Below are 25971 nucleotides of genomic sequence, written 5' to 3' on the forward strand. Positions count from 1 at the left end.
AGCCCCTTTGGTGAATCATCAAGAGGCAGCAAGGATCTAAGTTGGGACAACGCAGTAGGCTGTTTCCATTTCTTAATCCAAATTATTTTTGTTTAAAAGGCTGATGTCTTTTCTGTCTCTGATTAAGGATCATATACTCCTTAACCCTGTTATGCTGTGGGCCACATGCTTCTCAGGGAGTTTCTTTCTCACTCTTCTTCGAGGGGGCCAGCAAAGCTCTGCTACATGGTGGGTTCCAGGAGGGTGAAACTATGTCTCCTCAGAAGGTTTTATATAAACACCTAACTTTGTGGGTCCTCTTAGCCACCTCATGTGGGAATCATTCAACAAGTATCAGTGAGCTTTTCCTACTTCATTTCCAGTACAGCTTCAGGTATTTGAGGGGAAAAAAATAACACAGCCATAAGTAAGATAATTTTGATATTTTTGTTATAAATTTGCTATCAAGAAAACATAGTAGAAGGTGTGGCTGAAAGGCCATGTTGGGTAAAAGCAGCATTAAATTTGGTGGCCAGAGATATTCTTTGAAAGACACCTAAGCTGAGACCTAGGTAAGGACAGAACAAGGGTTAAGTTGATAAAATATGTCTTGTGTTCTAAAATAGATATAAGGTTAGTGAACAAAACCATAAAGGAGGTCAAAATGGGTCTCTACAGTGTGTCGCCGATAACACCAGGAGTGGACTATGCTCACCTGCACAGTGCTCCGGCAATTTGGGCCCCCTCAAAGGTTATTATCACGTTAACATCCAACCTCAAAGGTGGCATCGAGCATTAGGCTTTGCAGACAGACAGTTGTTGAGATATAAAAGCGAATTACTCATTCAGGATAAGGGCCAAGGCAGATGAGCCTTCCTGGAGACTTCGAGCCGTGATGCTAGCCATTCCCAAAAGGCCACTACTCTAGAAGCAGGGAGAGAGTTTTACACAAATGAGTAAGGATTCTAACTCATATTCTACTCACTGAGATGACAAAGAAAGCATTGACTTTGGACTTGAGATATGAATTTCTTAGGAGTTCATTTTTTTTTTAAATGACAAAAAGTGTTTTTACATATTAAATAAACATGTACAAAATTCTTCCTTCTTATAAGCTAGACACAGACAGTAAATATTTTAAGTATCTAATCAGCTCCATGGGACGGGAAGTACGATTATGTCTATTTTATTTGTAAAGAAAAGGAAACAGGGAATTATGAAAATTAATGAATTAATGGAAAGCAGTTCTTTAATTTTCTAATATTAATGTAGGTACAAGATGCTAAGTATCTATTGAAAATTCAGTAATTAGTTTATTTCTTTTAAAATTTTTATTAGTTCTTTAAGAGTTTCATACAATGTATTTTAATAATCACTTCCTTAACATTGAGAAGCAACTTACTGTGAGTGTGATATAAAACATTAATAATCTGTTCAAAGGCTATTTGAAAGGATTGCTCAATAACAACCTAAGTCATGTGTGAGTGGATTTTTAAAAAACACACTGATCAGCTTAATGCCCTAGTATTTGTTTCATTAAGACATACATTTCCTAAGTTTTCTTTCTAGTGCAGTGAGAAACATCCCGTTCTCAGCAATTAATGACTGGCACAGATGACTCTATCTTAGCAGGTCAATGAACAGTAATTATCAAAGTAGGAAGCTGGGCTGTCAGGCCATTGTGCTGAGACCTCAGCTTGACTCTCTCATTCGCAGAACACAGGCTTTCCATAACCACAGAGCAAAGGATGCCATGGTGTACCAGCAAATATTTGTCAAAGCACAGGTTGTCAAAGCAGGTTTTTAAAAGAAAGTACTCAGTAATGGAGTATTAATTAGAAGCCAACGAAATGAAATCATACTGCTCCAGCTTGCCAAAGACATTACCTGTGTGTCAAAAGAAGTGTTTGTGACCAGCATGCTGGGATTGCATGCCAATGATCCGAGCAGGTGGTCATTAGAGGATTTTGCTGTGAGCCAGATCATTTTCTCCCTGAATAGCTTGTTGAGGTCCAGCCCTAATTTCTCCCTGAATTAAAAATTATCCCACTCCAAATCGCCAAGGTACCTGTCCATTATGCCGAGGAAGTGTTGCCACAGGTTTTTCCCCCCTCAGGCTGCGAAAGATTTACTGCACTCACAATCTTTCAGTCTGTCTTATTGGATAAACTCAGAATATCTGCTTTATTGATTCAGTTTGAAATCCCTGTTAGGTGCCTTCTTTCTTCTTTGCAAACAGCATAATTGAAAGCATTGTTTTGGTAGACTCTTCTAAGAAGACCACATAATCACCATTTAAATTAGCCCTAATTCATTTTACATTGCTTATTTTACTTTCCCAGAACTATTTTTTTTTTAACAATTAGAACATCTGAATTTTAATTACATTACCATCAAGAAGCTCATTAAAGTCACTTAATTGGCAACATTTCCAAAAAAACCTTAGCTGGGTTTAATATATTTTAAAGAGTTACTGTCAAAGTATAATTTCACCATTACAAACAGCTTGGCAACAACATTTGCATAAAGATCTGTCAGCTTCTGAAAAAATGCTTAAATGTTGGGAAAATCAGATTCGTTAAGTCGCCTTTCCTGAAACAGTCTACAAATGGAGAAATTGTCACATATATTCATCTTTGTAACCCCTGAAGTACACGTACTATGCCAACATGGGGAGTCAGAAAATGCTCCTTGAAGGAAATAAATAACACACTGTGTAGTCTGAGGTAGATGTATAAAAAAGTAAGATGTCAGTAGAAGTTCCTTTTTCTGTGCTAAGTTTAACCAAAATTTTCATGTGCCTGCTTCTGTTTCCTCACTCTCTCTAAGAAATATTAAATTATCATTTAAAACTTTGAAAACTGTAGAAGTAGTACCAGGGCCAGTGCCACATGGGAGGAAATGAGAATAATTTTTAAAACACTTTATGTTTTTCTTTCATTGTGTGTGAGGGTTTTGTTTTTCTTTTGCCACCCATAGTATATAAAAAAGTGATTTGCATCTGTTGATGAATGAACTGATGAATTTCTTGGTTGTGATCAGTGTATACTTTGGAATATGCACTTTGTAACACTGGGACTTCCTTCTCCAAATACATCCAAGAATAAAATGCAGGAAAATAGAAATAATAGTAATGCTAATTTTACAAAGAAAATGGGTACAATGCTCTATAAGCATCCATTTAATTCGATATTTCCTACTTAAAATAGCATCCCTTCTATTCTTCCAAGCCCAAAGGAGACTCTAGTAATGTAGAATAAAATGTAAACATTAAAGAATTCCCAGTCAAATTGTTGTGTTTCCCTCCTCAGTGTATTGCAATGTCTGGTACACAGCCAGATTCAACAAATGTCTGTTGAATGAACCCCCGTCAGTGAATGAACATATACCCTGAAGCCCTGAGGAGGACCTAGATGTTTATAGCCAGGAAGTCAGGCTTGGTTCCATCAAAAGCAACACAAAAGAAACCCTCAACCTCCCATGAGCGTAGAGGTGTGCATTTAATAAACCACTGGTGAGCTTTCTCTGTTAATGTGTTGTGGGACTTAGGCCATGGAGATTGCTCTAGAATATGTCTGTCCCAGAGTGTGTTCTGTTGTCTACTCCTATTCCACAAGGCTAGTATGGTTACAGTGCTGTGTTTTAATTTCATTTAATGTTTATTGATTTAAGTTAAGATAGCCACAAATGTTTAGTGGCTTACACAGTGTCTACAGAGGTGGAGGGCTATGGTATATTAGAAGAAATTCAGATCTTATGGAGGCCGATGATTGGAGATAGGGTTGGGAAAGCCCGCTTGGGAAAGACCGACAAAGGCTCCATGGGCCACGCAGTTGAGTTTAAAGAATCCGTGGGGGGTTTCAAAGTAGGGAAATGACCTGACTGGGTTGTCTTTTGGCAGTCAGTTCTGTGAGGACAGGCGCGAAGGTCTGAGGCACAAAGCCACTTTCCATTCATGAATATAAAAACTGCCTTTGCAAGGGCCACGCTAAGGTGAAGTTTATTGACGTAGCAAGATTTCCGATAATTATCTTGTTTGGAATTCTTAGACGAGCACCACTAGGAAATTCCTAATGACTGTTGTGTTCTCCCAAGCAGGAAAACTGTGGGCTCCTCTGGGCTTACGTCAGAGGCTGTGCTGTGGAGAACGGAACTTAAGGGAGACACATTCTTTGCGGTTCAGGACATCCGTCACTTTGTGTGGTGAGACCCAACCTTCTGGATCTGGAATGTGCCTTCCCGACTCCCCGGCCACTCAGCAGACCTGCCTCTGAGGGAGGTGAGCCTGCGTGGCCAGGGTGAGAAGTTGACTTCATAACGGGGCAGTAAAAAGGATTTGAGGTTGAGAAGTGTCTGAAAAAAATGTAAAAACTACTGTAGTCTATGGCCTTCAAGCACCCATTCCTTGTTTCAGTGGGTTTTTCTGGCTGTTGAAATGAGAGGAGGGGCTCTGAGACCCGTGTAATCAGAAAGGAAGAATTAGGTCTGGCGTGGAGTGGAGTGCCCAGGAAAAGTCCAGAGCTGGGAAATGTTGACGAAGTGCTCTCTAGACAGTGGCTTCATGGATGTTTCCAAGTTCGTCCCCGCGTATCTTCTGGTGTCTTGGTGGGGTTGTTTTTAAATTTTTGTGGTAATCACAGAGTTGGCAAACTGCCCAAAGCTTCTAATTGATGACAGTCATTGTAGTTTTCTATTCCATGAAATGAACTTTCTAAAGTCAAACTCCAGGGAGACTTAACAGATGCAAAAAATTCCTCTTTTGGATATTGTCCGTTTTACTTTTGTTAGTTTAATTTAGTAATGGGGGGGGGGCGGGCAGATTTTTTTTTGGCGTTTTGTTTGTTTTGTTTTGTTCTTCTAATTCTACAGAGACTCAAAGTAACATCACTTCCAGATTTAATGTTTTTTTTTTTTAAAGTCTGACTTTCTTAACACATTTAGAAATGCTGGAGAAACCTTTAGAATGAAAGTTAAACATTTCTGGGAGGGACAGGAGAAAGTGCAGTCATTTCAGCCTTGGTTCATTGTATGTTCGGAACTGCGCCTTTTTGTACTCTGTGCTATCTGTCCCAGTATTTGGGGTTCTCATTACAGAAACCCAAAATCTGTCCCCAGCGTCCTCTCCTCTGTGGCAACCATGTCTTTCATGTCTTTTTCATGGAAAAGCGTTTCCCACGATAGGACCCTGGGTGTGAAATGAGCGCACACAAAGATCACAGTGTAACCCGAACTTCTGACTTTATTCCCCATAAAATGAACACGTGCTAAAACACTGTGTCCGAAGCGAGAGATGCATTGGTCCCTTTCCTCTTCTTTTACAGAGCACAGGAAAATGTAAACAAGGTTGAATCGGAACTTCTGAGCCCTCCTAAATTTTTAGTGCCCTTGACAATATTCATGGCCCAAGTCATCCACGTGAAGTCCTCAGTCTGTGCTGTGCGCAAATGCCCGCATTGGTTCAGTCTGGTAAAGAAAAGCATTGCTTCAGGAAGTGGGTCATGTGGGTGTACAAGTGGTTCAGGGAGTGCCGAGACAACATGCCATGGTTTTGGTCAGAGTACCACTGGAACACAAAGGAAAGAAGTACGCTTTATTTTTGGAGCCACAAGAACACACCTACCATTGGCTTTCCTCTGCTCTAAAATCGTGGTAAGTTTCCTAACCTCCTTGGAAGAGTCTTTTAAGAGCCACTGAATAAATACAACCGTTTGCATGTGAGTATTTGGAGCAGAAAAGAGTGGAGTTCTTACTAACATGAGGCGCTGTTCTACATTCTGTAACTGGAGGCCTTGGGTTCTCCAGGATGAACCGTTCCAATGGCCAGGAGCCTAGGGATTCCAGTCAAGAGCCTTGGGTCCCAGAACTGATGCATTAGGTCTGTTACTTCGCTTCTCACACACTTGGGCTTTTCATTTCAAACGTAGAAGCATTCTATTTAATTTTTTTTTTTCTAGGACCATGGTAGCTTAAAAATTCCCTTAAGCTTTGGCTTATAAATTTAAACATCATTTGTTTGAGAAAAATCCACCATGTAGCATATCACATATAACCATAAGTATCTTTCACCGGACTTTAAAACATGGTCATAAAAGACAAGAGAGGGAAGATAACCTATCTTTAAACTTTATTGTTAGAGATTATTGTCTTCGTTGCATAGGGTGTCAGGGTTATAATGTTATGTATTTACCGAGCTGAATTTCTTTTAGGCTGTCACAATAAACAAAGGCCATTTTTTAAAAAATCTCATCTCACTTCTTATAAATTACGTTTTTGGAAAAAAAAAAACCCAAATTTCTAAAAGCTGAGGGACTCCCTTTCTGGAGTCCTGTCCAATACAAGCAATTGAGGGAGAAAATAGATTTGCTGAAGCAAGGGCAAGGTGACTACCAAAGACTGCTTCCATTTTTGGTCTTATTGCCTCCTCTAATTCCACTTCACACATTCTTCTTGCAACCTGGAATGCACGCGCCAGGCGTGAGCGCACACAGAGAAACTGGTTCTCTAGTTCTGAATGGACCTGCAGGAACTGGGGGGGTAGGGTGGGGGGGTGGGGCCCTGAGATTTTGGGAACATTCTGCTGCAACTGCTTCTTGCTGAATCAACAGAACCTTTTAGCTGCTCTGAGAATCCTAGGTTCTGTAGGAACTCTGAACATGCGCTTACATTTATGTACCCAGGACTGCGGAACCATTAAATATTTGGGCTGTTTTATCTTAGAAATTACTTTATTTTATATGGGGCCCATAGATGTTTTGACTTACTTTCAGCCCTTCAAGGACTTCAGAAAAAAGTCCTAATTCCATTTACTAAAACACACACACACACACACACACACACACACACACACACACACACACATATATGCAAGACCCTTTTCTATTAGGTTGGAGGTCAGAGGCCATGAACAAGGGTAAAACAGAATCATGTACCATTGCCTGGAAATCCACTTGTGCGTTAACCAAAGCTTTAGCAATCTGTGCTGAGTTCTGAAAGTGCACATTATCTGCAACAAAGAGAGAGCGAGAGAGTTAAAGTGCTGCTAAATACCAGAAAGCCTAGAGTGACAATGTACTGCCTTGAAATGAACACCGACAATTATCTAGTCATGCATTTGACATTGTCAGCAGCGAGTGATCACGCTCAAATATGGAAATGTCCCTGACTCTTAGGTAGTGACCCTGAGCACAGGCATAGGAAGATGCTTAATGTTTCTTAAACAAAGTGATGCTGGCTCAGTATTTTTATGTGTAAGAGTCTTGCTTAAACCTCACCATCTGCTGTTCCGTGGATGAGAAGATAGTCTACATTTCTGAAATATTCTGCTCTTGCCATCACAGTTGAATTCTGGAGAAGGAGAAAAATTAACATTTTAGTTGCTGCAAGTTCTAATAGAAAACTAGCTAAATCATTGTGCGATGGACTTCGCACCAATACTGAAATTATGTATTGCTTTGGTTGATAAATATTTAAGAGTCAGAGCAACACATTTTCATCATCATTTGCATTACTTCCATCTGATTCTTAGCTTGAAAAACTGAAAGCTTATGTGTCATATGTTGCACATGAGTGAGACCTTAGGCATAAGTGATGCCCGCTCAAGCTGTGTAGGCGTTGGGGGGGGGGGAGGAGAAATGAGAAAAGGGAGGTTAGGGGAAAGGATAGAATCCCCCAAGGAGTAAAAATTTCCTTCCAGTGATGCTTTGCAGGTAACAAAAGATCCTAAGTCTTGCCTGGGGATCCAGAATGGAACGTGCAAACTTGGAATCACTTAACACATTGGAAACAAACTAGTGACCTAGATACAATGGGAAACCGGAAATGCTTACTTTATAGTGCTCGAGATTATCATCTTTTGTTGGGAGGCCCATGAATCTCTCTGTGTAGATAGATGCTATAAAAATACACAAGACATAAGAACGTGTTATTTCCATCTTGTCCATGTTGTTTCACTGTCTTACGTAACTCCTACATCAGTAATTGTGCCCTGCTCTCCCGTGTGGAGACTCTGCAGTATGCTCTTGTCTCACTTGCTGTCCAGGTTGGCCTCAGCGAAGGTGCCACTTGTGCAGCTCACCTCAGCGAGGCTGGGGAAACAATGCAGAGACGATGTGGAAGCATGAATAAGCATGAATGCCTAGGCAGTTCCTTTCACTGGCTGCTTTTAAGCGTCTTCACTTACTCTCCTTGGGGGGCTGTTGAGATGGGAACGGCTTCATTATATTTTAAAATAACCTGCAAAACCCACCACCTCTGGTCTCTTCACTAGTGTCTTGTTTCATCTGGGATGAAAATGTGTCTCCCAGATTTAGTTGCTACAACACCACACACACATATTCAAATGCACAAACACGTACCTTTCTGAATAAAGATACCCTGTAAGGCATGGATGTCTCATTTTTACCCCAGTGTGGAAAAGAGAATATAGAAAAAGCTATTTCTTTTGCAATTATTAGAGTTTCTTTCAAATAAGCATTCTGCATTGAGGTTAATCATCAAAATTGGCATGTACAGGAGTGGATATTTCCAAATTTAAATATAATCACACACACACACACACACACACACACACACACACACACACACACACACAATTTTTCCCCTCTGATTTGTGCCTCCACACTCCAGCGTAAAGGTGAATGCCCCTGCCTTAACTTTGCAAAAGCCATCATTGCTGGAGTTATGTGCCTTCAAATACAGAGTTAGCTCTGACGTTAAAGTATTTTTTCAACAAGGGCTCCAAGTTTCTGAGAGAAAATAAGATATACAGGGTCTGTGAAGAGTCCTTTCTCTCTTTAATCACTAAAGGTAATAATGAATTATATGAACAACCTATTTGTAGATTTTATTTTCCCCAGTGAGGCTGGGGTGAGCTTTACTGCATAATTTATTTTCCTAGCAACCTCAAATATAGAGTAATTATGTGTTAAATGTTTTCACAGCAACATTTATGAAATATTTCCATACCGTAATATTCCCAGCTGGAGACTGGAGCAACTGCTATTCCACATTTGAGAAGACCACTTCCAGATGCAAGGGCCAGGGATGAAACATAACCTCCATAGGACTGTGGAGACATCGTTATTGGTCAGCTCCAGACGCATGCTCAGATGCGTCTCTGTGGTCTCAGACTACTCATAATAAGACTGAGGGGAGCTGCGGCCAAGTATGGAATTAGTTAAAGGTCCACCATGCACCTTGGTCACAAGCTCCACTAGTAACTTTATCTCTGATAAATCAAGAGCAATTAATGACCTGATCATAACAGACTCCCTGAAAACAAGGTAGGTAAAGTTTAAGAGATAAAGATAGCCAGGTGTGGTGGTGCAATCCTTTAATCCCTGCACTTGGGAGGCAGAGGCAGAGGCAGAGGCAGAGGCAGAGGCAGAGGCAGAGGCAGAGGCAGAGGCAGAGACAGAGGCAGGCAAGTCACTGTGAGTTCAAGGACAGCCTGGTCTACAAAGTGAGTCCAGGACAGCCAGGGCCACACGGAGAAACTGTGTCTCAAAAACACAGAGAGAGAGAGAGAGGGAGGGAGGGAGGGAGGGAGGGAGGGAGGGAGGGAGAGAGAGAGAGAGGGAGGGAGAAAAGAAGAAGAAGAAGATGAGGAGGAGAAGAAGAAGAAGAAAAGGGAGAGAGAGAGAGAGAGAGAGAGAGAGAGAGAGGTAGTTAAATGACCAGGTTTCTATAAAAGCACAAAACTCGGTTTCTTTTAGATCTTTCTTACTAAGTCTTTGATAGAAAACAAAATAAAACAAACAAACAAACAAACAAGATTCTACTTAAAGAGATGCACAGAAAAAGGGAGTTGTTTCCAAAATGTAAATGTAAGATACTGTCTAACATTCACAAAGGTATTGTGAGGTAGAATTTGTGCTATGGTTTTTGGCTGTTTTATTAATAGGGAATGGCTGGGGTCATGTAGCCATAGTGACATAGCAGCTAAAAAAAAAAACACACGAAAAGACACCTTGTTGGTGTTTTTAGAAATGGATGGGGGAAGGTGGGGGGAAGAGGAAAAGAGAAGAGCAGAGAGGGGAAAGGGGGTCCATTCTTAACCCAGTGGAAAACTAGCTAAGAATCTTGTTGAATTTAGCAAGTAAATGAAGAATCCTCTAAGTAGCTTGCGGTTTTATGTTTCCATCTCTGGGGAATTTTATTGAGGGCCTTTGGCTGCAAAACACAGAATAAAATAGGCTACTCCAATTATACTGTGGCCTCTTTTTATTATATTTGGAGAAGAACTAAACTAGGTTTTAATAGGGGGAAATATATTTTAAAAGCAGAAGGAACATTTGGGTTTGGAAATCATTTTGGTAAGTGAATTTCTCTATATGATTCAACATTTCACTTATGAAAATAATTTGCTTTAGTTAGTGGGACAGCAAGAAAGAACCGTTCTTAGATGGGAAGGTTTTCCTCCCTCTTTAATTTCAACTTCAAGCGAGAGCAGTCTAAACTTTCATCTTTCGTGAGTTTATTGGAAAGGAGTATTTAGTAAAATAATAACATTTGATATGGCCTCTCCTCACCATGTTCCAGAGCAAAGAAGAGCAGGAGGTGGCATTAACATTCCCAAAACATATTAAAATTTCTCAAGCACTTACGTTCAAAACCTTAGACATTATTATTATGTACCAACTCAGGGATTAGGTTATAATACCCCTTTTTAGTGTATATTTTTTTTCTGTTTTTAGATAGAATACAAATATTGTCTAGGCCTCAGTGATGGCAAAAATCATACTGTATCCATAACACAGCAAGAGAAGCTAAGACTTTAAATCCTCAGGCGGCTTGGAAAAGCTATTCCTATTGTAGAAATGAAGAGGGGGAGAAAAAGCCCGCATTGACTTTTTCTGCTCTCTCATGAGCAGGGCTCCTAGGCAGAGTGGGAGGGCTGCTGTAAGAAAAGAGCCCACAGAGCAGATTGGCCAAGAGAATTCTAGAACTGTGTCCTTTGCACTTAGATGCCTTGCCATTTTGTTTAAATGAAGGATGCTTTTAAAGTCACTCTTGGAAGGGCACGGAATTTTAAAAACAGGGGTATGGTCGCTCTTATTTAAGTTATCGTACACCCTGGGACATTTTACCTACCAACAATAACAATAACTAGCTAGCACTTATCTGGCTTAGGAGTTCACTGTGATGCTCAGTATGGTTCCACACCATCTGTCTCTTCCATCCCGCATCCCTCCTCCCTGCCATGCATTCTTCTCTTTGCTCCCACTTTGTTCCTTGGCTCTCTTGTTGTTCTCTGAACTCTGGGAACATGGTCTGGCCTCAGGACATTTGCAAATGCAGCCATTTTCCACCAGATACCTCTTTCCCCAGGAAGCAGCCCTCCTCAGGCCTCATCCGCTCCTCTTCAGGTCTAAACCTAAATGTCACTTCCAAAGATCCTCTATAGCTTTCTTCTAGCCTCAAACCGTGCAATTAGACTCGCTGGTTACTTCCCTCCTTTCTGACTTTATTTTGCATTTTTAATGTCCCTTAGCATTTCTCCACATTTTGCATTGTCCTTATTTATCTTTCTCTTCCACTGTTCTCCGACTTCATGAACAGAAGAGTTTTGTTTATATTGCATATGGATCGATTCCCAGCACTGAAAATATGGCCTGATATACAAGAGGGATTAAAAAAAATGCATATTTACTGAATACATAATTCCACTGCTATCTCCTGTAATCCCTACAGTGACCAGGGAAAGAAGCTGTTGATGCATTTTATAACGGAGAAGATGAAGCTCATACAAAGGCTGTGGCATCAATAAAACACCTGCGCTGGGGGGGGGCGGGGTTGGAGGGGGCTCAAACCCAGAAGGCCTGCTTCCTCAGCTCATGATATTTCCTGTTGTTTCCCCACACCAGGGCAACTTCTTTTGGCAGAAATAATACAGTTCAACATGGTCTCTCATTAGAAGTGTATATTCATTCTACATTTACATCGTTCTCACATAGCAATTCAAATTGCTTATAATTAGTCACTGCAAAAGAAAGGAACTAAGATTAAATAATGAACTGATGCGTATTCAACACCACCTGGCTAGGTCTATCCTAACAAAGCAAAGCCTGCAAATGTAGATTCTTTTTCTAATAGTTCGTGCAAACCTCTCTCTGTTCCTGAACAGTAAGAATAATTGCTTTCATTTTTTTTTATTGCATTTGAGATTTTTTAACACTACTGATGTTATAGGCTTTCTTGAGCAGTGCTGAGCGTTTAATCCTTTCCCTGGCTTTGTTCCACATACCAATAGCCTTTCTCTAGAGTAAAAACCTAAAATGTCTCTTAAATATTGCCAAATGGCCCAAGGGCAAAAATCATTCCCATCAGGAATCATTATAATGAACAGGCATGTCTTAAACACCATGATGGAGATATAACAGGTATTTAGTAACTGCCTAAAATGGGGGCTACAAGCCTTTGGTTATATGATCCAGTTAATGAAAAGTAGTGTTAAAAATGCTCCTTTCTCCTTTAAAAAAAAAAACCCTGGAAGAAAATGTAGGATTTGAAACTTATTGACAAGCTAGTTGTAAACAGTATTTGTTGGGTTGGACATGACCTATTTAACAGGGCACGGAAAGTACTTGACATTGTGAAGGAAACGATGCCTCGTCAGCTGAATAGCATTATGAGCGTTCTTAGCGGCTTCCTTCTGCATATCTCCAGCTTCCAGCAGGTTCTGACTAAGTGGTCTGTAAGAGACTAGTAAGACTGTGGCCTCTTCCCTTTGCCCGCTTCTCTGCTTAACTGCTGGCCTTTGCAATTTGTCTCTAGTGTTAATAGTCTAGACCCCTCTCTATCCTGAGACCACTTTTTATTCTATGACCTTATCTTGCTAAGACACCAACACAGTGGCATTATTAACATCACTAGACCTTCTCATGGATATATCCATGAGAACTAATGCTGATATGTGTTTGTCGGAAAAGGAGGAATAAATAATTGTGAAATAAAATATGGTTTGTGTTAAACAACAACAACAACAACAAAACCCTAACACTTTCTTTCTCTGTTCTTCATGGAGCCTAAACACACTATTCTAAATAAACAAACATCACATTTCCAAACTATTAGACCATAGAAAAATTTCATGAAAAAACCATCTGATACAAGTGGGACAAATTTTGGGAGAACACTAAGGCATAGGCTAAAATGCAGTTGATATTAGGGATCCTTGACATGGTTATATATTTTGCTAAACATTTGAGAAAAAAGCTGTAAAAAAAAAAGATGCAGTCCATTTTCTTGTGGAATGGAATGTTTATGGAAAAACCATATAGACTAGTAAAGCATCCCAATTCCTACTAAGAAGAGTACAAAGAGTTAAAGCGACACGAAGATTGTTCATTAAGCTGGATCTTCAGGAACAAGTAGTTTCCCATTTTAGAGGAAGAGAAGGGTGAGCAATGGAGGGAGTGCATGGAATTGTTGCTAGGACGTTTATAAAATCATAGGAACAGCAAAGGCCAATTTCCTTGTGAGAAACAAGATTGAAAAGGTAACAGGAGCAAGGTTGCTGAGGGCCTTGGGCACAAGGATAGATATTTGTTATTTATGTCATGAGCACTGTGGAACCCTAAAGAATATATAAGTAGAGAAATAACACATTAAAAATTGTGTTTCATAACAATCATGGAGCCTGCATGGGTCTGTGCTAGGCCCCCTGCATATGTTATGGTTGCTCGGTTGGTGCTTTTGAAGGACTCCTAACTGTGGGAGTGGTTGTGTTTCTGATCTTTAGCCTACTCTTGGGACACTCTCCTTCTACTGGGTTGCCTTTTCCAGCATTGATATGAGGGTTGTGGCTGGTCTTATTGTATATTGTTATGACATGTTCTGCTGATACCCCTGGGAGGCCTGCTCTTTTTTGAAGGGAAACAAAGGAGTGTCTCTGGGGGAGAGGGGAGGTGGTGGAGTTGGGAGGAGTGTAGAGAGAGAAAACAGCTATTGGGATGTATTACATAAGAACTGACTAATTAAGTAATTAATTAAAAATTGTGTTTCAGTATAAAATGACCTGCCAGGTAATATGTGCCCCTGGTACAATAGAGGAATGGCCATCATGGAATTAACTAACAGCCTTTTGGTTTGATTTGAGGCCCATTTCACACTCTGGGCCTGCTCAGAGAATGCGGCTAGGAAGGTCACAAACTGAGTTCTACTACTGTTGTCCTGCTAAATGAACATGCTGTCTGACTTCACTCTTAAAAACCAATGTTTATAACCACAAATCAGCACCGCTGTTCATGCTTTGTCATAGAAGCTTACTTTTGCAGTGGGCAGCAGGTGATGTGGAGATTCACAACAAGTCCTGAGACTAAGATCAAGTAAGTACCTGGCCCTGAATAGAGATATTTAGATCACTTCCTTCAAGTCTCAGGAAGCATTGTAGACCAAATGAGAAGATGAAAAGGTTTAAGAGACCGAGAATGGGGACATGTTGCTGACATGGATGTTATATTCATGGGCTCACACTGACTGTGTTTGACCTGAACATGACTTGCACAGGGTTGGGTCTGTCAACATTCCATCAGTCATCTATGGAGAGAAGATCATGGAACTTTACCCTCTAAGGGATGATTGGCAGTTCATTGTTGCTGGGGGAGGGGTGTAGCCACAGACACATTGCCCATTTTATATCCTAGTAAATACTTGCCCTTCCCTCATGCTCCTGAAAGAAATCTTACTAAAAAAAAAAAATCAGTGGAGGCATGCAAGCATGAAGTGGACTTGTTGGAAAAATGTTTTGGAGGGAGACGGTGGGGGATGAGAGAAGATAACAGAGGGTGAAAAATAACCAAAGCTCATTGTATAGAATTGTCAAAGAATAAAAAACAAAAACGAAACTTTTCTTCAAGATTCCATAGACTTCCAAAGTTTCACATATTCTTGACCAATGCACACATGCTCCTTTGCTTTATCAAGACACTCTTTATGCTTTATCTTTATACTCTGGGTTGTCCATTTATTGAGCTGTTACTACCTATGGAAGATGACCTCTCTCTTAGCTCTCACAGATACAATTAACCATTCTTCTCCCTGTTGTTCTTCTGCATAACAACTGTATCTCTGGGTAAACCATTGTTTTTCTATGGTCTACTCCTGTCCTATATGATGGTCAAATCTATTATTTCTTCACCCTTTCATCCATAAAGAACCTAGCGTGTGGCCTGCGGATGTGGCTCTTTTGGTACCTTGCTTGCTTTGCCTGCATGAAGACCAAGTTAGAACTCCAATATCATGCAAAATTGGGGAAAGTAGTGTGTGTTTGTCATCCCAGAACTTGGGAGGTAGAGTCAGGAAAGTCAGAAGTTCCAGGTCATTCTCAGATGGATAGGGAATTGAAAGGGAATCAGAGGCATAGGATTACGTATGAAAAAAAATAAAATAAATTGCTTAACAAAGGATCAAGTTAGATACAATGATAATTTACAAGGATGAAGGAATGGATTAGTCAGATATCAGAAATATGGGTTAATAAGAATGGAATGTTCCAAACTTGAAAAACTGATTAAAAAAAAAAGGCATGCCATTATGTCTTTTTTCCTTATTTCCTCCATCCTAGTGGGGTCTACTTAGGCACAGTATACATTGGTAATCTGCTCATTGCTTTCTTCTTTCAAACCTGCTCTTATAGTCAGCTTCATAATCACTGGTATGTGAGAGAGTCAGCAGTACAGCGAGAATAATATGCTATTTCTTCTGATGGCATTTACACAATCAGATATGGTAAGAGTCTCTTCTTACTGAGGGATTCTGGGCTGATAAGGGTTCACTGTTGGGTGATGAGGTGATGAGTGGGTTTTCAGGTAATCCAACACAGAAGATTCTCTACTAAGCTAATCCCTAACTATGGTCAGGAAATGAAATGGCAAGTATTAGTCTGTGGTTACTCAGAGCCTACTGCAAAAGCAAAGCATAGCTCTAAGCAAAATGTTAGTGATTATACGTGGCTTGCTTAAAACGAGACTCTGTCAATGGTTTACTTTAGGAATATCACAAAAAAAAAATGTATAGTAGGAAAGGTCTTATCTGAAATATTCCCCTATGAAAATATTTCATATGTTTCTACCCATTTGAATCCCACTCCGTTTAGATACTAAACATTTGATAGTTTTGAGAAGGACCAAATGGCTTGGAATAGCAACTCTCTCCACATTCCTGTGCGGTCACTGAGCTAGGAGCTGGGCTGGACCCTTTGGATTCCCTTCAGTGCTGGGTTTCACTCCCTCCATCTTGTGCAGGCCTCTTTCTCAGAGAAAACAGCCAAGAAAAACAACCCAAGCACAACCGGCTGCAAATTGACTTGCAAATGTACAAATTCAGACCAAAAAGTGAAGCAGGGAAACTTCTTTGAAGGGGAATTATCATAATTTATAATGGGAAAACTTAAACTCTTTCCAATATTTCTCTAGAGTGTCCAGTAACTTCATTGACCACAGTTAATTACTTCTGCCACTTTCTTTTTTGTTTATTTACAATAAATGCATCAGTCTTCACATGCGGAGGAGTGTCTTCTCCATGACCAGTCTCCAAGGAGCCAAATAAGGCTTCTTTTCAAATTAACACCAATTTACATTGAGTCTACAGGGGAGAACTTGATTGTCCCCAAAGAGGAAAATATTTAACAACCCTGATAGGATTACACTGGGCCAGGGACTAAGCAATTTATATATGAAAATTTTCTATCATTTCAAGTTTTAGCTCAGTTTTCTTTTATGAAAATGAAATATGAAACATAAAATAAATATTAAACCCAAAATGAGAGAGACAATCAAACCTTTGATGGGCATAGTTCAGTTCAGTATCCTATAATTTAGTGTTAAAAATTAAGTAAACATGTGTCAATTATGAGCTCATTTGCTGTACAAAGAAGATATTAAATTAGAAAAAAGAAACAAAAGCTTAAAACCACCACTTCAAAGATGATATTATCCAAATTGACTGTTTCTATTGACAGATTAAATTATGTTGCAACACTGACATTTTATGAAAAAACCTTCTAAGCGAACACTTTCAAAAACGAGGATTACCAAACCGAATTAACAGGCAGAGAACTCATAAAACAACTCACCCAGCCCCATATGGCTATTCTTTTTTCATCAATGAAACCCATTTCTATGAATTTTCTAAAGTGAAAGAAACAAATTTTTAGAATTTTAATTGTGTACACATGACATTTACTTCATTACACAAGCATATTTAATCCAAAGATTTAATAGAAACGCTTCATTTCTTTGTTTAAACATGTGCATAATAAGGATGCATTTATAAATAGTTAAAATAATATCATGTTATCTGCACTGGATAAAAGGATTGTCATGGGTTCTCTTTTTCATCCTTCGCTATTCCAGTGTCCTCAGGCCCAGAATTTGAATATTGAGACTTGTCAAAGCCTGTCCCCAGAGCACCTCATTAGAATATGATGACCCCATTGGGTAGTACCAAATTTCCAAAACCTTGGTTCTTAGAAAGGATTTCTGTTTCATTGCTGATTCCATTCTTATTAAATTTGTCTCACCTTACTTGTTTAGTTATTGATAACCATCATTTTGACTTTAAGTCTAATTCAAAGAAAAAAATCTATCTTTGCCATTCATAAGCAGGAGCCCCCAATTTACTATGGTATGGACAATTACATGTATCCTTTAAAATGCTGGAATGGTTTGTTTGGCGCCATCATATTTCCTTAGTAATAAGGGACTATAAGAAAAACAGCCTTTAAAAGTCCCAGGAAACCCCCTAGGCAATGCAAAGCGATTGCATTCTCTAGTATTCTAGAGAAAAGGAGACTTATTTGGAGAATGGGTTGAGAGCCCCAAGAAAACTTTACAGAACCATGCTAGCAAGATAAGAAAAGAGAGAGAACAGAAGTGAGTGAGCTCTAGAGATCCCACCAGGCAGATGGAAGGGAGGGCCCAAGGAGACACAACCGCAGAAAACACAGCGGAGTAGCCTCTGGTTTGTTTATGCCTTTGTCATCAGCTCTCCAGAAGAAGAATACAAGTGGGTGTTTTGTTTGTTTGTTTGTTTTGCTGTTATTAGTGGAATAGTGGGGTTTCTTCTTTTCTTTTGTTGTGCTGAGGACTGACCCTGGTCCTTAGGTTATAAACTATGCTTGTGCTCTACCTCTGAGCCCCTTTTGCCAGCTCCGTTAGAGTTACTTAAAGAGATTTTATAGCAACCATTTCTCTCATCGCATCGACTCAGCATGCACGTTTCTGACGCATTGAGGAGTTGGGCAAATGCCCGGGACAAACAGATGGGAAGAGGCCCCGTTAGTCACAGCTTACCCGACACGAATTCTGAAGGACACTGAGTGTACAAGGAAGAAACATAGTAGCAAATGGGAAAATTGCTACCTGTGTGGAAGCTGATGAAGGACAAGCGAACAAATGTGCAGAAAAGGCCGGGGGTGGGGTGGGGGACCATTCTCCCACAAATTTCAAAACCAAAATGGGAGATGAGAAGATGAGAAGGTTCACTTTCCTGTTAAAAGATAGTCTCGCTACTGGTGTTTTGGAAGACAGTTCTGAGCCATAAAATCGGTCATGGTTTTATGATCTCCCAGAAACTAACAATAATACTGCCTTACATCTGGGGCACAAAGCAAATAACAGGTGATGCATAGGAGCAGGAAATTCGTATCCGCTCCTTTGGCTAGGTTTATTCTGAAAGGATGACATTTACAGGAAATGATAGTTTAGTGGTTAACATGGAAATGAAACATTAACACTTAATGTGGCAGGACTAGGTTAAAGGTTAGCTAGATAATACAAGCCCTTTGAGATTAAAATGGCTCTATAAATTTCACCCCCCAAAATCTGGAAGGCTTCCTGGAAGGTTATCAGAAACTTTTGATAATGCGCTTTAATCAACACAGTCAGAGTAACACATGAATGAGATGTTTTTCTAATCTTAGAGGTTGAACTGAATTTCACATCTTTTCCCCATAAAAATGACTCTCAGCTAAGGTCATCTTGAATCCTAGTGATCAATTATACTATTTGAGAAAATTTCTTTTGATACTATCTGTTAAGTGTGATAATATATTTTTTTCTCATGGTAATTCTTCACCATTAACCCTTAGATCACATGAAATAAAGACCATGAGAAGGTAAATAATGCCGAATATACTCCAAATGAATGGTGCTGACCCTATAATCTCTGAAATTTTATGATTGTCTTCTATGTGGCATTTTCCAAGAAGCCTAAAGAAATCATGTTTTCTTGTCATCGTACTTGTGAACTCACTGCCATCTGTCTTCTTACAAGCATTCTAATGCATAGACAAGCTATGAGGTGATACTGGTCTGTTCATCCTCCATTTTTTCACCTTGTATAAATGTATTGGCTTGGCTTCAGTAGTATTTACTGCTGTTTCAGAGACACATGTCTAGTTTTCTGTTTACATGTAAAAAAAAATTCACCTATGTCAAATTTTTATGAGAGATTCAAAGAAAACAATTCTGTTCTGGGGTGATTTGAGAGTTACAGTCAAGGGGTTACAAACCCAGTTCCTCAGGTCAGGTGATAGGTGTCTGATTCCTAAAATACTTCTTTAGGAGATAGGGAGATGAATAATTCTTGGGGTCATCATCATCATCATCATTCTCTCTCTCTCTCTCTCTCTCTCTCTCTCTCTCTCTCTCTCTCTCTGTCTCTCTCTCTGTCTCTCTCTCTCTCTGTCTCTCTCTCTCTCTCACCAGCTTTTCTTTTTGTGAAGGAGGGGGTTCTAAGGTCTCTTTACATGTTCATGTAACAGAGATTTCAGACAAAGCCAAAGCTGGCTCAGAAACTCTCTCTACTGTTTCCTGAATGGGACACACAGCTACTTACTCCATGGTCATCAAGGGTCTTGTCAAAAGTCCCATCTAACAGTAGCTGTGTCCCCTTAGAGCACAGGCCACTTATCCATATTTACCAGATTGTAAATGCATTGAAAGCAAGAACTGCCACTTGGACCACTTTGTACAGAATGTAGGATGGTGGCATGTATTAAAATTTGACATGCATTGTTAAGTGGCTGAGCACGGGTGGCAGTATGCTTGCCCTACCTATATCAGGAAAACTTTCTCCAAGTTACATCCTAGAAAAAAACGTTCGGGGAAGGTAAAGGCCAGCAGTTACTACCTCTGGCACATCTGCAATTAAGTACCAAAGACAAGTTGATATCATTGCAAATTTGATAGAAGGTAGAATTTAAGGCTCTGTGTCCTATATATTGAATGCAAGAAATAAGAGTTTTCATTAAGATCCTTGCCTGGACTTCAGATCTACACTTTCGCTTCATTCAAAAGAGGGAATTAAGAATTCATTTTTTGTTGAGCGCTATATTTGTGATGGTAAATCAATGCCTTAACTACGGTGGCATATTTTGTTGTTAGAAGTCTGTATAATTATGATTGCTTTAAGCCAAGGTCAAAACAAGCCACCCTCTATTTCTATCAGCTATAGAAAGCCCTTAACTAAAGAAGCAATGACTCATAATTTCTTACCATTGTGACTTTGTGAAATCTTTGGTTTATATTTCCTTGGTGTTTTGTATAGTTTGAGTATTAACAGAAAAGACCCAAGGTGTACCTCTATCAAAAACACCCAAAGAATTAAAGCTAGAGGGATAACAAATGTGTTAATACCCTTGACAGGGCCAAGCAAAGACTGGAAAAACCAAGCTGAAGATTTAACTCAGTAAGGAAGTGGTTGCTTGTTACTTACAAGGTCCTGGACTTGGCTTTTAACACTGCAAAGCAAAAACACAAACAAACAAACACAAGCAAAATACAAAAATCCTCTACTACCCCAGTGAAGTTAATCTTGAACCATTTCTTCATTGGATAAAATTCTTCCAAAAAAGTAATAGTAAAAATGTTAAGTCTGGATCAATGAAATTATGTAGCCTCCAGGAAGTGAGGGGTTAATCATAAATTTTGATGTTTAACAATCTAATCATGAATCTACTATATTTTATTAAAATTGGCTGCTTTCATCTAACACATTTTGTCTGTGCATAAATGGCTATTCACTAAACGGAAGGAACATTGGAACAAATGAATCATGACTGCCTTTCTATTCTTAAACTTAGTTACGTGTGAATCTAAAATTTTCTGCTTTGATTAAAGTCAGAAATACAATAAATAAATAAACAAATAAAAAAAAGTGTTGCCTGGACCTATATCCTAGCTGTTAAATACAACGTCTTTCATATGTTGATCAATATTGCTAATAAAAATGGCACTAAAGGGACAGAAACATATTCTATTGAGGTTTTTAAAAATTTGACCTTCTTATTAATCATTGCTCAGCCTTTAACTGTTACATGTGCAAAATCATCTGTATGTATGAGAGCAACCAGCCAGCTAGCCCATGTCTTTCAGAATGATGAGCTCTTATTCACCAGCTTCACCTACTCACTCTACAGTAATAGGAGTCCAGGAGAATCCTGCATAGTGTTCTTAGTGTAGTAGCAGTTTTACTGACAACATTCTTTTAGATTTTAAAAAGCCACTGCGTCTATAAACTGTGGTTCGAAATATAGCTGGGGAAGAAGAAATTAGATCTGCCTTCCTTCTAAATTACTTCTATTATATGAAAACAGGAGCTTTTTTGTCAAATGAAAGTTAGCATATACAGTCATGCTAACACGGTAGAAATTGATAGCAAGTTTAATCACACATGAATTTCTGACACCTGGAACATGTAGTGCCGATGGAAACCTGAACCATTTCTAAACTAAAGAGTAAGACTGACGACGATTGAGGTATTTGATTTACTGAAGATTATTGCTAACATTACATATTTTTTTTTCTTTTTGCTCTTCCAATTGTGGGCCATGGCAATAAATAGATGTGTGCTGGAATTTCTTGCACCTATCAAGTATTTTTCTACTCTTTTATAGTCCTTTTCCCTGAATGACTTTCCTCATGTTTGGTCAAAAAGATCCCTTTAAAACTAATAATAATTTTTTTTACCAAGTCAGGAAATGAGACCAAAAAAGAATGAAGTCATTAGGAATTGTAAACATGATTGGGAGTACAGCTCAGTGGTCAGACGCAGCTACCATGTTTAGGGGCCTCTATAGGATAGGAATTAGGTTACATTTATTGTGAGTGGACAGTTTGATGAAAAGGTGCTCACCTCACAGCTGTGAGCTGGTCCTCAACTTCATACACACCCAGCTTTCGATACACAGCGTGCAGGAGTTTGTCACCTTGGAAAGCGGTGCCCCGACCATCCACCAAGGCAATGATTATCCCCTCCTTACTTGCAAGATAAGTTATCCAATGAACAGCAAATACAGACTTTACACTCTGGCTGCAGGGACCACCATACCTAAAGGAAAATAAGAAATCATTTCTGAATTCAGTTATAAAAATCCCACAGAAGCCCAGCAGGGACTTTGGCAGTTCCCTGTCCGATTATGTGATAAAAAATCTCAACGTCAATAGCATTAGAGCTGGCTCTACATCAAGAGGCTTTTCCCAGAGGTTTGCTACAAGGAAGTTGTTTTGGGACACAGCCTCTCCTATTCCCCAAAACGGATACATCTAGGGTTGGCATTTCAAGGAATATGTGTGGGTTTTTCGTCATTTCTGCCACCTGCCACTTGCTAAAAGCAGACATAAGATATACTAAAAAAATGCATGGTGTTTTAAGCAAATTGTGTGTAGGTCAGCACTGATTTTGGGTGTGATTCCACTAAATGTATTCCATTCCTTTATTTCATTTCTAACTCAATTACATAAGATGCTAAGATGATTTACACTATTTTTTTTTTTTTTGGCTGCAAACTCTATCTCAAAGGTATTCTGACACATTCGGCAATTTGCCATCCCAGGGAAATTCAACACAGCAAATACAGGCAAGTCCATCTCAAATCTCAAAACTTCCTCGATCTATTTTAAATAACCATATTTTATTTACTCTGATTAGTTGGGGGAATATATAAAAACAGCATAAATAGGAACTGTTACCAAGGAGAATGGTTCATTCTATTTCATAAATGTGTATTTTATCCAACATATTTTCAGTAAATAGTTCTTACACTACAGAAAATATTACATACACTTGAATTAGCAAAGGATACTTCTTTGATCTGTCAAACTGAGGAGGAAAAATCATCTTGTACCATAAAGCTTTGAAAACAGAAAAAGGGAGAATAATTATTCCATCACATTTATTATCTTTAACAGTACACACCTTAAAAGAAACCCACAACCAGTAAATCATTAAGGAATAATTACATATTTTTCAATTGACTTTATTACATATTTCAGGTCTAATTTGGAAATGACTATAAATCTAAAAATACTTTTTTTGCTTTAGAAGCATATATTCTAAAATTAAAGTTAGATAATCTCTTTTTTAAAAATGTCAGTGTAGAGAGGGAGCTATGGGAAAGTAGATGATCAGCTGTATTTATAATCATTTAAAAATGCTTAACAAAACTAAAAGACGCTTATTTTAAATGAGAGCTTATCTCACATGGCTTGGACTATAACATTTACTCAGTAATTTTTTTAAAAGCAAGTTAAGTGTTCACCTTTACATTTATAAGTGAGAAGTGTTTAAAAGATCTTACGTATTTCACCAACTTCAAGCTTCTTAATTTCCTCTGTAGGCAGCTGGATATTTCTCAAAGCATTTTCTAATTCTTTGTTTTCTTCCAATATTTGTATTTCTTAAAAAAATATAATGTTCATCTTCAGTTAATATTATTTACATAAATAATTTCTTTCATAAAATTCCTTTGGCTTGTATGCATGACACTGAAGTGCCTGAGTACAGTTCCTTTAAGGTACCTCATACTGGCAGTCATGGTGCAGTTGCCAATGGAGATGTCAGTGTGTTGGGGCCTCACATTTCTATCAGGGTCCTTTAATGATTCTTATAGCCCCTAACATTTCCAGCATCTTGAGCAGAAACATACAAGCAACAATGCTAATTTGACCATATTTTCCCATATCCAACTGTGCTTTTTTTTTTTTCATTTTGAAGCCATGAGGCTGAATAGATGACGTTTCTTTAAAAGTTGACTAAAAGAAAGAAATATAATATCTAGATCATTGACCCATCTAAGTGAAATGGCGATGTAACCACAAACCTGATGTCTTCAGTCAGTGTGCAGGGTTAAATCTCATTTCTCAGATTTTTATATTTGTATCTTGACCTTTCCTGTTATGTTTGACTAATACTAAAATTCCCTTTTTTCGCAAACAAATTTCTGTGTACCTGATTATTTCAACATATTTCTCCCAGCATTGTCATATACCTTAGTAAAAGAATAGCACACAGCATTGCTGTGTCTTATGCCTGAAGAACAATTTGAAAGCTGCTGTTTACCGTAAGCCGTGTGGGCTCCCACCTAGAATTTCAGTGCTTGGAAGACTGAGAAGGAAAGTACTCCATGAGCTCAAGGCCAGCTCGGTCCACATAGTGAACTCAAGATTAGCCTGGTCAGAAGCCTATGGCCTTACCTCAGAGCAAAACAAAAGCTACTGTTCATACTTAAGCTCAGCTGTGGTTTACACATTAATGTTTCAAACTGAATAAATCAACTGAACCTCTGAATTTTATAGATTGATGATGCATGTAAATGGGTTTATATTAAGAAAGCTTTTTAAAATAAGTTTTAATTTGATACTAGCATCTTCATGAAAAAAATTAGTCTTTCATACAATATGTAGAGTTAGATTTTTCTTATGTGAAAGAGAGAAGTGGATGACTTGTGAGATATGGTAATTGCTAGAAAATAAATCTTGAAGAGTTTTGTTTATATTCATTTTTGAAAAGCGGTCACTTAAGACAGTGAACTGGAGACTTATAACTACTCTGTTTGCCAAACCACTTCCCATATAGCTTTCTGTTTTCATATGCTCATGGCATTTTGCTCCGAAATGTGTTATATTTAATCTTAGCACACGTAGAAATGCTTTGGGTATGATTTATATAAAAGACATAATACGTTCCACGTTAGCTTTGGGTAACTCATCAGAAAAGAAATACTTGTGATATACTGGAAGTTAAAACTTGCAAAAATTAATGCACAGCTTCAAGTGAATCCAAGCAGTCCCTCCCCTCATGTGGATGGAGTCTGTATGTGATCTCATCCTGTATGAGGCAAGAAGGAAGAGTGGGCAATGGACTCATCCGTTACTATTTTTGTTATCTGGCCACATACACTGGAAACAGAAGGTGTTATCACATTGTATGATTTTAACTTTATTGTCATTCTGTTGATAATTATTAAACCTTTAAATAGTATGGCTTAATGAGGAACCAGGTTTCGTTGAAAACCTAACCAGTGCCTCTGTACTTAGAGCTGTACTCTCATGAATAGTTGAGGAGGAAGTTGTCTTTCTTCCTAAAGCATACATAGAATTTCCTAGGGCTATGGTAAGGGAAGTGGCAACTGGACGCTTCTATGGGGCTGTGCATTATAAGCCATCAGTCTGTCAGGGGTGGTACAGTCCAGACCATACACTGCCCTTCACTTATCTCTGTATACTCACTACTCATTGACCTTACGGAGGGTCTAGTGTCGATATGGAGTCCACACTCCACATGTTTGTAGATACTTTATTATGTCAAAACTGAATTGAACCTTAAAAGTGATGGATCTTATATTTGGTTTTTATTTAAGTCATAGTAAAACGCTATATTTCATATTAATTAATTTTTGTGGAGAATCTGTGGGAAAGCTGATAAGTGAGGTCATTCAGTCACTTAATTTAATGAGAACCTGCAATGCCCAAAGCAACTAAGCTTCAATGGGCCCGCAATGTTTCCATAGTACCTTCTGGGTTTCCATAGTATCTGGTTCAAGTATAATATGCTGTTTTCAAATGGCATTCTTCTTTGAATGGAGATGATGCCCATTGCATTTTAAAGAGCTTTTTAAACTTTTATAAAACTACCACTTTCTCCTCATCCTGTCTCATCTCAAGAGATTAATCTCTTCATGTGTTTCTGAACCCTACCTCTTCCCAATTG

The 25971-nt window shown here is 38.8% G+C and overlaps 1 protein-coding gene across 1 annotated transcript in view; it reads right to left on the bottom strand.

The window, feature by feature from the left end:
• Window positions 1-5200: 5200 nt before the first annotated feature.
• Window positions 5201-25971, bottom strand: part of FAP (fibroblast activation protein alpha) — a 70668-nt gene continuing 49897 nt past the window's right edge. The window contains exons 18-26 of the mRNA XM_084800141.1: window positions 23561-23659; window positions 23045-23114; window positions 22117-22311; window positions 17054-17108; window positions 8944-9043; window positions 7806-7870; window positions 7251-7323; window positions 6909-6982; window positions 5201-5542 (exon numbers count right to left, since the gene is read on the bottom strand). Coding sequence (XP_084656267.1) covers window positions 5438-5542; window positions 6909-6982; window positions 7251-7323; window positions 7806-7870; window positions 8944-9043; window positions 17054-17108; window positions 22117-22311; window positions 23045-23114; window positions 23561-23659 — 836 coding nt within the window. The 3' untranslated portion in view covers window positions 5201-5437. The remainder of the gene's footprint in view (window positions 5543-6908; window positions 6983-7250; window positions 7324-7805; window positions 7871-8943; window positions 9044-17053; window positions 17109-22116; window positions 22312-23044; window positions 23115-23560; window positions 23660-25971) is intronic.

This window comes from Acomys minous, assembly GCF_964271855.1.
Source record: "Acomys minous genome assembly, chromosome: 10".
Classification (NCBI taxonomy): Eukaryota; Metazoa; Chordata; class Mammalia; order Rodentia; family Muridae; genus Acomys; species Acomys minous.